Source organism: Theobroma cacao, chromosome 10 (assembly GCF_053813885.1).
Source record: "Theobroma cacao isolate CCN51 chromosome 10, ASM5381388v1, whole genome shotgun sequence".
NCBI lineage: Eukaryota > Viridiplantae > Streptophyta > Magnoliopsida > Malvales > Malvaceae > Theobroma > Theobroma cacao.
The window spans coordinates 1,890,088-1,904,739 of NC_142648.1; the positions used below are offsets into that span (position 1 = coordinate 1,890,088).

Genomic DNA, 14,652 nt, shown 5'->3' on the forward strand with positions numbered 1-14,652 from the left:
AATGATTTTTTTTATCTCAATATTCAAATTCGAGATCTTGAAAATTTTTAATTTTTAATATTAATATTTTTTAATACATTTATCGTCGTCGATTATTTAACGTAACGTACGCACTTCATAAACGTCAATTATGATAATTCATGTATCAATTTTTACTTGTGATATGAGTATCAAAGAGATTGGATTCCTTTGCTTTTTGGAACAGTTAAGCAATTTAGACCAGTTCAAAAATCATGATATTTAGTTCATAACTCCATCAGTGATTAAACTAAAAAAAATTCAAAATCTGACCCAACATGGACAGATCATTAAGGATTGCGGGCCCATGTTTGTGTGATTCAGTCCGCACACATGGTTGGAAAAGTTGGACAGAACAATCCAAAACCTGATCCTTTTTGACGAATACATTTGGGCGCATGATCTTGTCTTGTCAGTTTGTTTTGTTTTTTCTTATGATTATGACAAAAATCATTGAATCAAAACCTAGAAGACTACTTTTACCTTTGGGATGATTCTTCCTAGAAGCTACAGTCAGCCCATTTTGTATTTTACTGTGGGCATAGATAATTTGGTGGAATTACAGTAAAAAAAAAAAAAAACCCTCTTTAGGCTTAGCTAGTATCTTTATCACTGATAACTTGACAACACAATAATTACCTTATCTTTTTGCTTTGATGTGGATGGGAAGAGAACGGAAAAAAAAATATTTTTTTATTAATTTAATTACAATTAATTAGTTCTTTATTCTCATGTATTACAAAAAAAGATTAATCATTTCTTTTCGACGAGTCTTTGTCCTAGTTAAAAATGGGTTTTAATACTCTGATTAGGTGTGATAATAGGCCATTTGATTAAATCTTATTTTATTTAACGAAGTCTTGAACTTGTATTAGATTCGTTAAAAATAATAAAGCATAGTTTATGTAATTTTAAATTGAGTTCGGTAGTACAATTATTCACAGGTAAGGGATCAACATCCCTGGAACGTCTATTCAAAGAAAGGTATCATTTAGTTACTTGTTATCCAACTTTAATCTTAATCCTTGATTTCAATCATATTTTTCTTTAGAAAAAATATTGGGTTTTGACTTCCTCTAACCTAAACATCTCTCCATTTCTTTTTAATGATAGAACCCCCACCCTGTAAAAATTCTTTCCATTTAGGTGTACCTACCCATCATGAATTTAGAAAAAGTAATTATGATTAATGTAAGAATTTAAGTTAGTGAGTTTCATTAAGGAAATAATTTTTAATTTGTATTAGTGCTAGATGATGAGGATGGCAAGAGGGAAAAAGGGTCAAAACATCCAATGCATTATTAATCCATAAGATATTATTGGTTCCTAATTAATCTAAGTGGACAATCGTTGTAGCATGATGGAGCCTTCCACCTTTTTATATATACAAATTTTGTTAACTATTGTTTTCAAATATATTATAGTACTATTTATTGAGAGTATTATTATTATTATTAAAACCTTCTAATTTACATGGCTAAACATTTATTAAGAGATTGGAATCGAAACCAGAACACGTTAAATAATTAAAATTTTAAAAATATAAAACTAAAAATAAGGGTAAATTATATTAATTCACTTCACTTTTGACTATAATTACATGCGGATCTATTAATTTTCAAAATCAACACTCCGTTAAAAATGTGTAAACCACTTTAATGCTTAAACGTTAAATGTTTAAATGTTTTTTTTTCTTTTTTTCACTATTTTTCTTTTTCTCAAATCAACTGATGACGCTCCTTTATACTGACTGGTCACTTTGAGAGCGAATCTGATCATGGAATGCCAAATTTGGCCGGATCTCCCTGAGCTTCCTTAGGGAGAGTCGTCGATTGTGAGTGGTTGGATGAATTTTTTTTTTGAAAAAAAAAAAAAAGAAATTTAAAATAAAAATTATAATTTATATAATGATAATTTTTAAAATTAATAAATAATAAAATTATCTTTAAAATATTACCATGTTATCAAATTTACAAAATATTAACGTTTGATTAAACTTATGTGTCCAACAAAAATAAATCTTTTAAGATAAATTATTCATTTTAAAAATTAATAGACCTATATTTAATTATAATCAAAAGTCAAATTGATTAGTGTATTTTACCTTAAAAATAATGATACTTTATGTAAATAATATAATTTTAAAAATAAAATCAAAACTAGAGATTGGAATCAAAACTGAGATACATTAAATAGTTCAAATTCGAAAATATAGAGATAAAAATAAAAAGAGACATATTTTTAAATTTTTTTTAATATTTTTCTCTTAATTTATTTGGGATCAACCCTAAAGCATTAATTATGTCGGATAAAGACACAACAGGAATAAAATAAAGACATTACTAGGGATGGCGTGTCTCATGGTCTATGGTCCCCATTTGTTTATTCCTACACAATAAATTTCTCTACATTTTGCTTCCTCACTCTTCCCCTTTTCACATTATAAAAATAATTCCTTTGATGAGAAAATTTTAATTATAATTACTCAAACAAAGTAATATATATATATATATATATATATAGATTTTTAATTATTTTCTGTCTATTTTGAAAACCCATTTTAGTCTACGCATGAAAGACCAAAAATTAAAATTTGTTGTAGTGATTTAGGGAAAAAATTTCAAGCAAAGATTCTTATTACTTAATTCTAATAATGGTTAAAAACAAAACCTAAATATGGTTTCTTGAGTATTTTGCTAATTTGTTTAACATCAAATCATTCTTAAATATGTCTAAATTGAGCTTAATATAAATCTTTCAAAACCTGTCACGATTTCATGGGATAATTATTTTTTCTTCAAAAAGTTAAATTTAAAAATCATGTAGCACACACCCTCATAAGTATTTCAAAATCTTTTATTTCATTTAATAGGAGATTGAAACATTGCAGACGTGACGTTACCATAAATACAATTAATAACCTTATTTAATTAGAAAATAAAATGTCATGAACAAAGTTGTCCTTTAATCGAAGAATTGCAAGCTTGCATTAGCAAAGAGCCAGCAATGATTCCATATAAGAAGAAACCGCTCTCATGAAAGTTGATTGACTTTCTTTGATGTAGCTTTGCTATGATTAGCACTTTGAAATAACTATCATCCATCATTCACCCACACTTCTTTTTAACCAACAAAAATCGAAGCAAATATTTTTAAATAATATTCCATTAATGTGGAATTATCATGATTTTTTATTAAAAATCAATAATATTTTTAAATAATTAAAAAAATATCATTCAGTATTAATCTTCGAACCGGGGTTAATACGTTTGTTACACGGTCATTTAATTAAATCAAATAATTAGGGCTTGTATATATTATATGGAAGTAGTAATTTTTTGAGAAATAATTGTAGAAATAAAATAGAGAAAAATGATAATCGCATGGAAAAATAATTTAAGAAAACATAAAAAACAAAAGCAGCACTAACGATCATTGAAGAAAACAAACGGTCAGTTTCAAAGCCAAGACATGAATGGACGGCTAAGATTTAACCAATCACCCGCCACGTTAAATCGCCATGGAGGAACTATGATCATCGTCATCTTATTTAACACATCAGTTCTTTTGTACCCAACCATAAGAGTGCTTTCTCTGTTTAACTCCAAAAAGTTAAGCCTTGTTCGGTCTTTCTTCTCTCTCTCTGTGAAACTTTCACTGAGGTACTTTACTTCTCTTCATCTTTTCTCTGCTCTTTTTACAGTTAGTTTAGCAGTAGCTTGATGGGTTTTTAAGGTTGTCCTTTTAAACCTTAAAGAATCTCTTTTTTGTTCCTTGTTTGATTCTTATATTGTTCTGACAAGGATCATTTCTATCTGGGGTTTATATATATATATATATATATATATATATATATTCATTTCCCTTATTCATTTTCTGAGTACATGTTTGTTTTTATGTTTTATACTGTCCCAAAAGATGATTTTTTATATATATACACGTTATGTGCTGTCCAAAGATCTTATCTTTATGTTGTATACAGTTCAAAGATGTTACTTTTTGTTATTATGATGTCCAAAGATTTCATTTTAATTTTGGACCCAGATTTCTATATGTTTGATGCTGTACTATTTTGACGTTTTTAGGGAATTTTGAGAATGAAGAAACATAATAGTTTGTAGTTGTAAAGCTGTTGTTTTGTGGACAAGTTGCAAGATAAGAAGAGGGGAGGAGAGTTGTCTTTGAGGTTGGACTTTCTGAGTTTTCTTTGTGGTTGTTTAATGTTGCACTTGAAAGGGCAGAACTTTGGTAGTTCAGAATTTTGGATTTGGGTATTGGTGTTGGTTGCTTCTGTGATATTCCTTTGTAAACTATATTGTCATGGATCGGTCGTTGAAGGGACTTTACGGTTCTGTTGATCGATTCAGACTAAACGATGATACTGTGTTGGCCTTCTCTGGTAGGAATTTTGACGATGGGTTTCAGAAAGAAACTTATGTTGATATTCCTCCTTTGCAACCTGCTCCAATGCCGAGAAATTTAGTTCCTTCCTCGAGTGTGAATGAGGAGGGAGATTCACATGAGGATTATGATTTTAGTGATGTAGTTCTTAAGTACATTAATCAGATGCTTATGGAAGAAGATATGGAAGATAAGACCTGCATGTTTAAAGAGTCCTCAGCGGCACTTCAAGCTGCAGAGAAATCATTTTATGAGGTTCTTGGACAAAGGTATCCCCATTCTCCCAAATATGAATTGAAACCTTTTACTGATCAAAACCAAGAAAGCTTTGATGACAGTCATGATCAGAGTTGTTGGAGATGTAGTAGTGCAAGCATTAGTAGTAGCAGCAGTAACTTAGTCGATCTTGGGTGCAGCCATGATTTGGGTGAGCAGAGGTCTTCATCCTTTGCTTCTCAGGCCAATTCTCAGTCATCCCATAGCTCAGGGAACAGTACTGGTAGTGTGCTAGATGGCTTTGTGGATTCTCCAGTGAGTACTCTTAGGCTTCCTGAAATATTTAGTGATAGTGAGTCTGCCATGCAATTTAGAAAAGGGTTTGAAGAAGCAAGTAGGTTCCTTCCAAATGGCCAGAGCCTGTTTGTTGATGTGGAGAGTGATGGATTGTTTCTCAAGGAGGTAAAGGAAGAGGCTAAAGGTGTGGTCGATAAGGCAGAGAAGAATGAGTTCTCACAGAACGGATCAAGGGGAAAGAAGAACCCTTATCCTGAGGATGTGAATTTAGAGAGTGGGAGGAGTAACAAGCAGTCAGCAGTTTATACTGGATCCACTGTAAGCTCTGAAATGTTTGATAAGGTACTATTAAATTGTCAAAGTGTAACTGACCTTCGCAAAGCTTTGCAAGATGAAACAAGCAAGAATGTGCAGCAGAGTGGACAACTGAAAGGGTCTACTGGTGGAAAGGCACGTGGGAAGAAACAGGGAAGTAAAAGGAATGTGGTGGATTTAAGAACTCTTCTGACCCTTTGTGCACAAGCTGTTGCATCTGATGATCGGAGGAGTGCAAATGAGCTGCTGAAGCAAATCAGGCAGCATTCTTCACCTATGGGTGATGGGATGCAGAGGATGGCCCACTATTTTGTTAATGGCCTAGAGGCACGCTTAGCTGGCTCTGGGACCCAGATTTACACTGCTCTTATCACAAAGCCAACATCAGCTGCCGACGTTTTGAAAGCTTACCATCTGTTTCTTGCTGCATGTCCTTTTAGGAAGCTCTCAAATTTCTTCTCAAATAAGACAATAATGAATCTAGCAGAAAATGCACCTAGGCTTCACATTATTGATTTTGGTATTCTATATGGCTTCCAATGGCCTTGCCTCATACGGCGTCTCTCATCTAGACCTGGGGGACCGCCTAAGCTAAGGATTACAGGGATTGATCTTCCACAACCAGGTTTCCGCCCAGCAGAAAGGGTTGAGGAGACAGGGCTCCGTCTTGCAAACTATGCAGAGACTTTCAAAGTTCCATTTGAGTTCCATGCAATTGCACAGAAGTGGGATACCATTCAAATTGAGGACCTCAGGATTGATAGTGATGAGGTGCTTGTTGTAAACTGCATGTACAGGCTTAGAAACCTGCTTGATGAGACTGTGGTTGTGGAGAGTCCAAGGAATAAAGTTCTGAACTTGATCAGGAAGATGAATCCTGACGTTTTCATACTGGGAATTGTGAATGGTGCCTGTAATGCTCCATTCTTTATTACAAGATTCAGGGAGGCTCTCTTCCACTATTCCACTTTATTTGATATGCTTGAGACTAATGTGCCTCGTGAAATTCCAGAGCGGATGCTGATTGAGAGGGAGATATTTGGGTGGGAGGCAATGAATGTCATCGCATGTGAGGGTGCTGAAAGAATTGAGAGGCTTGAGACATACAAGCAGTGGCAGGTCCGGATTTCAAGGGCTGGGCTTAGGCAGTTGCCATTGAACGAGGAAATCATGAAGACAGCAAAGGAGAGGGTGGATACAAGCTACCACAAAGACTTTGTAATTGATGAGGATAACCGGTGGTTGCTTCAGGGGTGGAAGGGACGAATTGTTTATGCACTCTCTTCTTGGGTGCCTGCCTCCTAAGTGCATATTTGTTACTACTCACAGAAGGCAAGGTCTTGTAAAATGCTGTGGTTGGATTGCAGCCTTTCGTGCTTAGGATTTCATGATGGATTTCACATATACGAAGATAAGGTGCTGACTTCCTATATCATTATAGATAAAATCTCTCCCTCTTCTGTCTCTTGCAGTCTTACTCACACACTCACTTATATGCACACATTTAGACATAAAGACACAAAAGCAGAAAAATATGCATACCAATCTTGCAATTTTTGTTGCATACAATAGATAAAAAAAAACTTTATATTGACAATTATTGACTGCATTTTATGAACAGGCTATGTAAGTAAGATCTTGCTGGGGCTTTTTCTCATGCTGTTGAAGACTTAAATCGGAGGTGGCTTACTGTTATTATTTAGCAAAGCTCATGCATCATTTACTAATTACTATATTGCTTTGGCAGTTACGTTATGGTCTGAGTTAATTACATGTATGTTCATAATACATAAGAAGTACCAGGGAATAACAGCAACGGAAATGGCTTTTACACCCACATTACCTTAACGAAACAGCGATGAAGTTAGGTCAAAGCTAGCAATTTAGTGGGAATGTAAATGCTATTTAGAATCTCTTCAGCATAAAGTAGTTGCTTGTTGTCAGTTTTGAAGAGGTTATGGAACTCTCTTTGTTTTGCATTGGGTCTCACATTTCCTTTAATCAATCAACATTCTCTTTGGGGATTCAAGTTATATCTGCTAATATTGTTTTCAAAGTGGGGGAGAAGGGTGTTTAGCTGCTTCACAGTTGTATATGATATTGGCTATAGAATTCCAATGAGTAGCATTAACATACAACACTGTTTAGACTTTCCTGCCATTTTCTTAATGGAAAAAAACAAACAACTTCAATGTACCAAATCCATTAACAATATCTGATGGAATAGTTAGTGAAATGGGCCCCATCAACATATCAATCCTGAGATCTTTCTTTCTATAATATGAAGTAATGACAATTTGTTGTGGGGAGTCACCCTCTAATTAAAAAGTTGCTGCTCATGCTTCTCTATATTATTTAATAGTTTTAATTTTGTAGCTAGTGGCATGGATGCATGCATCTTACTTGGCATTATCTCCATCACTGTCATGTTCAACTGCATTAAAGATTAATCCCTGCTTTTGCATTAGATTATATATGTTTTAGACTTGATACTGTGGAGTGTTGTTATCTGTGAGTGGTAGTAAGACTTTATTGATTATCCTTTACTTAATGGATAAGTATGCCTAGGATTGGATGAACAATCCCTAGGTTTTCAAGAATTACCCAATCATAGTTGTTGCTTACCAGGACCAATAATTTAAGGTGGAGGGGGGTTGAAGAATTCTTTTTGTTATTAACCAATGGACAGCAAGAAAGAGTCATATGTGCTTAAATTTATTAGATGATCAATGCTGACAAGGGAACTGCTGGTGAAAATCTTTCAGTCAAAATAGTTTTAAAATCTATACACAAACAATGCATCATGTTGTTACAAGTAATGTTGTAATCAGATTTACGCAGTCGTAGTACATAAATTCTGTGTTTTAGAAGTCAAATGTTGCGGTTTATGGTCATATAATCAAATTCTTCCTTGTTAATTATCCTATATAATACTAACCAATCTGTTGCTAGGGAGAGAGCTGTTTTTATGCTGTAAATGCCATAGTTTGATCATTTGATGTCATGCATTACGTACAAGGAAAGACTGAAAATGCCATGTCTAACATTTTCCATGGGGCAGTTTACCAAATCCATATACTGAAGAATACTGTACATGCCATTGGTACTATACCTCAATACCAGTACACTTTCTTCTCATACATCAGGGTTCGGCTCTCTTCCGGTACTTTTCACTTTTTGGTATAAAAGTTTACGGTAAATGATTTGATTTTATATATGCGTAAGTAGTTTGCGTAAAAAAAAAAAAAAATGTATCGAAAAATAATAATTAAAAAAAAACTATTATTATTCAAGCGAGGTGATGTGATTTGAGAGGGTAACAAGAAGAGCATAAAAACCAATATCTCAACAATTAGAAGCAATCAACAAACATCAGTCAGCAGTCAGCAGTCATGAGAATTTGATTACGTTTTCCTTTCTCCCTTTGTTAAGGAATTATTTGGTGGACGTGCCTAACTGCCATAGACATGTGAACCAAGATGAACAATGTGGGATTAGATGTTTAACCTTTAGCACAATTATTAATGGACTTTATTATTGACCAAAATTTGATTGATTAAGATGGATTTAATGATTGATTTAGCTTTCTCAATTTAAAAAAAAAGACTTATATTATTAAAAAATTAGTAAATAATTAAAGTTATTAAGCATTCATATATTACTATTTCTTAATATATACATATGGATTTTAATTTTTTTAAAAAATAAAATGATAAATAATAAAAATATCAATCCAAGAGAGTTTAAATAAATTGAAATGCTGAACCGGGTCGAGATGAGTATGCGAACCCTATCCAAGAAAGGCCCACCCATAATTACAGGCTTAATGGGCCTTAAATGGGCTTTCAGGCCTTAAAGAGGAACTGAGGTTAACTCTTAACAGGGTTTAACTGAGAAGAGGGTTTTAGAGATTTGCTGAAAGATGAGCGGAGCAGGAGCACCGGATTTTTTCTACAGGGAAGCTCAACGCCTTGGCTACGTTGCTCGTTCTGCTTTCAAGGTTTCTATTTTTATTAACTTCTCTTTTCCTTTCTTTTTTTATTGTTGATTTTTTAATCATTTTTCTTGCTTGATTTTCAGCTGCTACAGATACAGAAGCAATATAAGTTGATAAAGCCAGGTTCTGCTATTCTTGACCTTGGTTGTGCCCCTGGTGCTTGGCTTCAGGTTATCCTTTTTCTCGAACAAGTTTCTTTCTTCGATGGGTATTTGTTGTTTTGTTAGTTCCCTTTGATTCTATGGGCATTCTATGGTGTTATAGGTTGCTTGTCAGAGCTTGGGTCCATTGAAGAATGGTGGGGCAGTTGTGGGAATTGATCTTAAGGTATATTTATTTCATGATTGATTCATTACTTTTAGGGCAATAGTGCTGTATTTAGTTTGATTGTAATGTGAAAAAAATGTGGGGTTTGCAGAACAGAAGGTGAAAGTTCCTTCTCTTCACTGCGATTCCAGGGTTCAAACTGTTTCGGCTGATGTCATGAAACTACCCAAGCAACAAGTTATGGAACTTTCTCCTCAGGTAGTATATGAATTTTTATGTCTATTATTAGCATATACAACATCTTAAAATTTACACCTCTTAAGAGTTTATGCGGGTTTGTTAGAATTTGAATGTTTATCCAATTAGCCTTTTGAAGTGATTAAATGATGTTTGTTAACTGTTGTCAAATGTTAATCAACCATATATGCAAATAAAATCAGGTTTACAAATTTCTTAAACACTTTTGAATCCTAAGCTGTCTTTGCACCATGGAAGATATTCAGATTTGATATCATAGTGATGATGTTAAACCAAACTTGGCATCATTTGTGGCTTTGATACACTTTAGACCAGCTAGAAAGAAAGTATTCAACAAAAAAGATATACCTGGTATGAAGGAGACACTATGAATGCTTTAGGGAATAAGTTTGGTAATGAAACTTGCTGCCCTGATGGAAGGAGCAGCCCTTTGTTTCTAAAAGGTTACTGTTACTGTTCCCTTATGTCCACACAAAGTGAGTCCTAAGAGGGTTCTTCTGTTTGTCTAAAAGGAGTCTCTTGCTCCTCTTACAGATGTGGTTGGTTTTGTGTTTATGCAGAAAAAAGGGTTCTCAGTTATACTTTCAGATATGTGTCCCTTGGTTTCTGGAATTACAACTAAGGATGCAGCTTTATCCTTTGAGTTAGGTATGCGAGCACTTGATTTGGCTGTTGGTAGAGCTGCCAACCTTTCAGATGATAATTTTCAAAGTGAAGGAGAGTCATACACTTCTGGTCCAGATGATAATGGTGTACTGCTATCCAGAGGGCATCTCGTCATTAAGCTTCTGGAGAGCGAGGATATAAAAGGTGGAAACCTAGTTTGTAAAACAATTATTCTGTTTTGCTACCATTGAACGAAATTTACTTATCACTTTCTTCTGGCTGTTTGCAGAGTTGTGCCAGACCTGCAAATCACTCTTCAAAAAGGCATCATGGTTAAGGCCAAAAGCTACAAGATCCTCATCTAGAGAAATTTATTTAATTTGTCAAGATTTGCAGTCATAGCCAGGATCAGTTTATTTTTTTGGATTGGTTTATTCTTCAGGTTCCAACAACCGGCAGCCAAGATGAAGCTATATCTGCCTGATGTTGCTGCACCTTATGTTCTAGCCATTTTCTAATACTAATGATAAAAACTGAGAAAACAGGTCATATCCAGGCACAGTTTCATTTCAGCTACTCAGCTCTCATCATCAGGTCCCAATAACCAGCAGTACAAAGCTATGCTAATTTTCTTGTCATTTGTAATTTTGTCGGCGTAGCCAGATAAACAGGTCTTCTGACCTCAATGAACCTCTATATATAATTTTCTTATAACTTTTGTTGCACATAGGGTATTTCTGTATGCCTTCATTGTGGAAATGTGAGATGTTGTTGGTGTTATTAATTTGTTTAGAGTTGTGATTGCATGGAGCAACATTTGTGCTTCAAATATCAAATAAAATCTACTTTAATATCTCAATTTTTTTAAGAGAAAACTTAAATGATGTATCCAAGAAAGGTAAGTTGGGATCTCAATTTTGTTAAGCATCAGAAAGAACACTTCAATTAAATCTGCAAAATAGTGAAAATTTCCAATTCTTTCCTTCTTTCCTCGTGTGTCAATTAAACAATGTAAAGCTATGATTACTTACAAATATCAGAAAATGAAACAAAAATATACAAAGATACATTCAAATCCTATCCCTTTTATATTTTTATGAAAATAGAAAAGAAAAATCCCTTTGTAAATTCTTTCCCTTGATTGCTTTTATGGCAGTGTTTCCATTTACAAAAAATGTGGGGTGTCATCGAATGTAGGTTCGTCCTAATGACCAGAGTCCTGTATCTTTGACCGGTGTCTGAAAAAGAAAAAAATGGGTATTGTTAGGAATAGTTGAAGAATCTAATGAAAAAAAAAGGGGTCAAGAACGTGACCAAATATTCCATACTTACTGGTGTTTTCACAGATGGGAAGACATTCCAAAACCTCAAAGTCTCATCCCCTGCTCCAGTCACTATGGTCTGCATGATGAGTATCCAAAGATGGTCTTAATTAGTATATTTTATAAAATGAATGCTTCTATGTATGAGGGTAACTAATGCTACAATGATCAAGGAATCATTAACCTGTCCATCGGGCGACATAGCAAGGTAGAGGACTCGAAGACTATGGCCGGTTAGAGTTGCAACCTAGAAAAAAACAAAAGGGGCGACATAGTTTGGTGCTTTTGCAACAAATGTAAAAGGAGGGTAATAGTGGAAAAACATTTTATTGCTATTACCTTTGCCATTGATGGATACTTCCATACCATAATCTGATTTTGAGAATATCCATGAGTGCTAACTAGCTCATTCACATTCTTACTCCATGATAGATTGCATACCTGGGGGCACAACATTAAGATCGAGTAAATGAGCAAGTTGCAACCTAATTATGCTTACAAATGAAATGCGATGAAAAAGAAGTATAATTGCAAAAACCTGGCTCCCTGTGTCTATGCTGTTCAATTGATGACCATTGGTAGTGTTCCAAAAGCGGATACATCGATCAGCAGTGCCACCACCTGATGCAAGAAGGTTGCTCTGGTGGGGTGACCAAGCAATGGCTTTGACAGCAGCAGTGTGTTCTGTCAATTTAAGAATTGGTTGCTGGGAATGCTGGTTCCAGACCAACAGCTGGTTACCAAGAAAGAAAACCGATTTTTAAGTCAGCAGTTTCCTATATTTACTCAAATAACAAGAAGGAAGAGAAATATTAGAAAGAAGAAAAACAGGAAGGGGGAATGAATTGATGATTACCTGATTGTCATTTCCACCTGATGCAAGCTCTCGGTCATCATGTGACCATTTCAACCCGCAAACCTGATGGATTTCAACAGAAGGTTATATTATTTGTTAACAAATGACCAGTTAAGATATTCTACTAAATTTCTGGTTAATGAATAAAGAGTTAATGCAGTGACAGAAAGTATCGATAAAGCTTTACCTCAGATTTGTGTCCAACAAGCTTGCTGACATAGTCACTTGAAACTCGAAGATCATGCTGAAGTATGTTGCGATCCCGGCTTCCTGATGATAGGATTCGTGAATTCCAAGCCAAGACACCAGTTCTTGTTTGATGGCCGCCCATGGTTCTGACCCTCTTGCACTGAGTTCCATCCCATACCTATAACAAGAACCAAAATGCTTAAACTTAACTGTGTTGAAGTTCACCCTATGCATCAAATTCAAATATGAAGAATTATTATCTGATGGATGCAAAGTTTGATATAAAATCAACATTTAGCTTACCTGAACTTGACCAAGATTTGTACCAATGGATATGTAAGAACCTTCCCGGGTCCATTGGACACCACACACACTGTCATTTGGCCCCAAATCACACAACTTTGTTACCTGAGAGCAAGATAAAAACATGTTAAACACTTCACACATTCATTTACCGCCCTCAAAATTCAAACAAAGGACCATTTTCAAAGGCAATTCAGTATCAAATTCCTCAATGGTTTCAATTTTACAGATTGAAGCATCCAAACTTACTTTGCTATTTGATGCAGTCCATAGATAAACACAAGTACCCAACCCAACTGCAAGTACATTCTGTGATGACCAATCAACCAGGTTCAAATAGAAGTCATCTTGAAGTGACGGCGCATCCAGGACCTGCAATCATTTAACAATTTAACTATATTATCCTAATTGAGTGATTCACTCCAAAAATTTGAAAGAGAAAAAGCTCAACTAATGCAATATAACAATGTTCTATTTAGAGTTATATGACCTTACAGTTCTCAAAGTTCCCAACTATGAAAATTTATTGTAGCATAGCTGGCAAATAACGACTGAATTACCTTATGGGGGGTCTTGGGCACTTTCCGTGGAGGCTTGGGAGGAGTAGAGGCCTCACTAGAGAACCCACTATCCTGGCCCAAAATGGAAGGAGAATACGGAGAATTAGGTCCAGAATGCTCAGTCTTGAACCTTAACATGTTCTTGTTAGGACTCATAGGTGAACCTTGACCTGCAGGAGAAAAAGAACCAAAATCAGAACCAAAAAGTTCAGATCTCAGAATCCTGGAATACGTTTCATTTCCTCCTTCTTTAGCCGGTGACTCCTTGTCTATCAACCCAAAAGTGTGTAGCCTTGAAGAAGATCTGCATGGAATGAACCTATCGCTACAAGTTGATGATTTTGACGATGATGGTGAAGTTAAACTCGATATCATCCGTGGTGAAGATATCGAAACTGTACGAAACGAAGAAGAAGAACCCGAAAAAGTTTCCAGCCGAAGTGAAGTTTCATTCATTCCAGCAGGGAGGTTTAGACCACTTTTTCTCCTTTGCGGTGAATCCATTTTCAGGTGTTTCTTTGATCTTTCTGAAGCTTTGAGTGCTTGAGAAAAATGGGTTTCTCTTGTTTTCAGAAAAGAAGTTGAGAAATGGAAGAGCTGGAAAAAAGGCTCCCCTTTGGTTTCAAAGAGTGTTTTAGGGGAGCTGATTTTCCTGCCTTTTTTGGGAAGCCTGAAGGGGAAGGTTTGCAACGGTCAAAAAATTCTTTTCTTTTTTGGTAGGATAGAGAGGAGCGGTCTGTGTTATGTGCTTGGAAAAAAGGGGAGAGTAGTGGGGATAGGGAGTAGAGATACTGTCGTTTTACTGTTTAAAGAATTAAAAACGACGTGGTGCGTGCAATTATAGTAACGGTCATTTTCATGAACAAATCAAAGCTCATAAGAGTTGTCAGATTGGTTTAGTTACCATGTAAATGCCAAATAGCCGTTGCTTCTGAACATTTTTTATTGTTCCTTTTGACCCTTTTTCACTCCTCTATACCTGCCGAACCAGCGATAATTGATTCTAGTTTTATGTAAGCCTTTTTCGAGATATGACCATAAACCATC

At 35.0% G+C, this 14,652-nt stretch overlaps 2 protein-coding genes and 1 pseudogene across 4 annotated transcripts; 2 read left to right on the top strand and 1 right to left on the bottom strand.

The window, feature by feature from the left end:
• Positions 1-3,542: 3,542 nt before the first annotated feature.
• LOC18586036 (scarecrow-like protein 14 pseudogene) lies at positions 3,543-7,280 on the top strand (annotated as a pseudogene). Its single transcript, XR_016028928.1, has 3 exons — positions 3,543-3,680; positions 4,104-6,663; positions 6,869-7,280. The product of XR_016028928.1 is annotated as a scarecrow-like protein 14 pseudogene (transcript).
• Positions 7,281-7,434: 154 nt separating this feature from the next.
• LOC18586037 (FtsJ-like methyltransferase family protein) lies at positions 7,435-11,155 on the top strand. Of its 2 annotated transcripts, none has more exons than XM_007009174.3 (7): positions 7,435-8,410; positions 9,131-9,247; positions 9,328-9,414; positions 9,509-9,571; positions 9,668-9,769; positions 10,330-10,579; positions 10,665-11,155. In XM_007009174.3, the coding sequence occupies exons 2-7, from the start codon at positions 9,170-9,172 to the stop codon at positions 10,775-10,777; spliced, it is 693 nt and encodes a 230-aa protein (XP_007009236.1). In that variant the 5' UTR covers positions 7,435-8,410; positions 9,131-9,169; the 3' UTR covers positions 10,778-11,155. The 2 variants fall into 2 exon arrangements, with proteins under 2 accessions (XP_007009236.1, XP_017984841.1); XM_018129352.2 differs by having other exon boundaries at positions 9,146-9,247.
• Positions 11,156-11,320: 165 nt separating this feature from the next.
• On the bottom strand, positions 11,321-14,523 carry FZR3 (FIZZY-related 3). Its single transcript, XM_018129346.2, has 10 exons — positions 13,606-14,523; positions 13,295-13,417; positions 13,046-13,150; positions 12,741-12,920; positions 12,554-12,616; positions 12,236-12,430; positions 12,037-12,138; positions 11,882-11,944; positions 11,708-11,776; positions 11,321-11,613 (listed from the first exon to the last, which is right to left on the bottom strand). Exons 1-10 carry the CDS (start codon positions 14,107-14,109, stop codon positions 11,560-11,562), a joined length of 1,458 nt encoding a protein of 485 aa, XP_017984835.2. The 5' UTR covers positions 14,110-14,523; the 3' UTR covers positions 11,321-11,559.
• Positions 14,524-14,652: the final 129 nt, after the last annotated feature.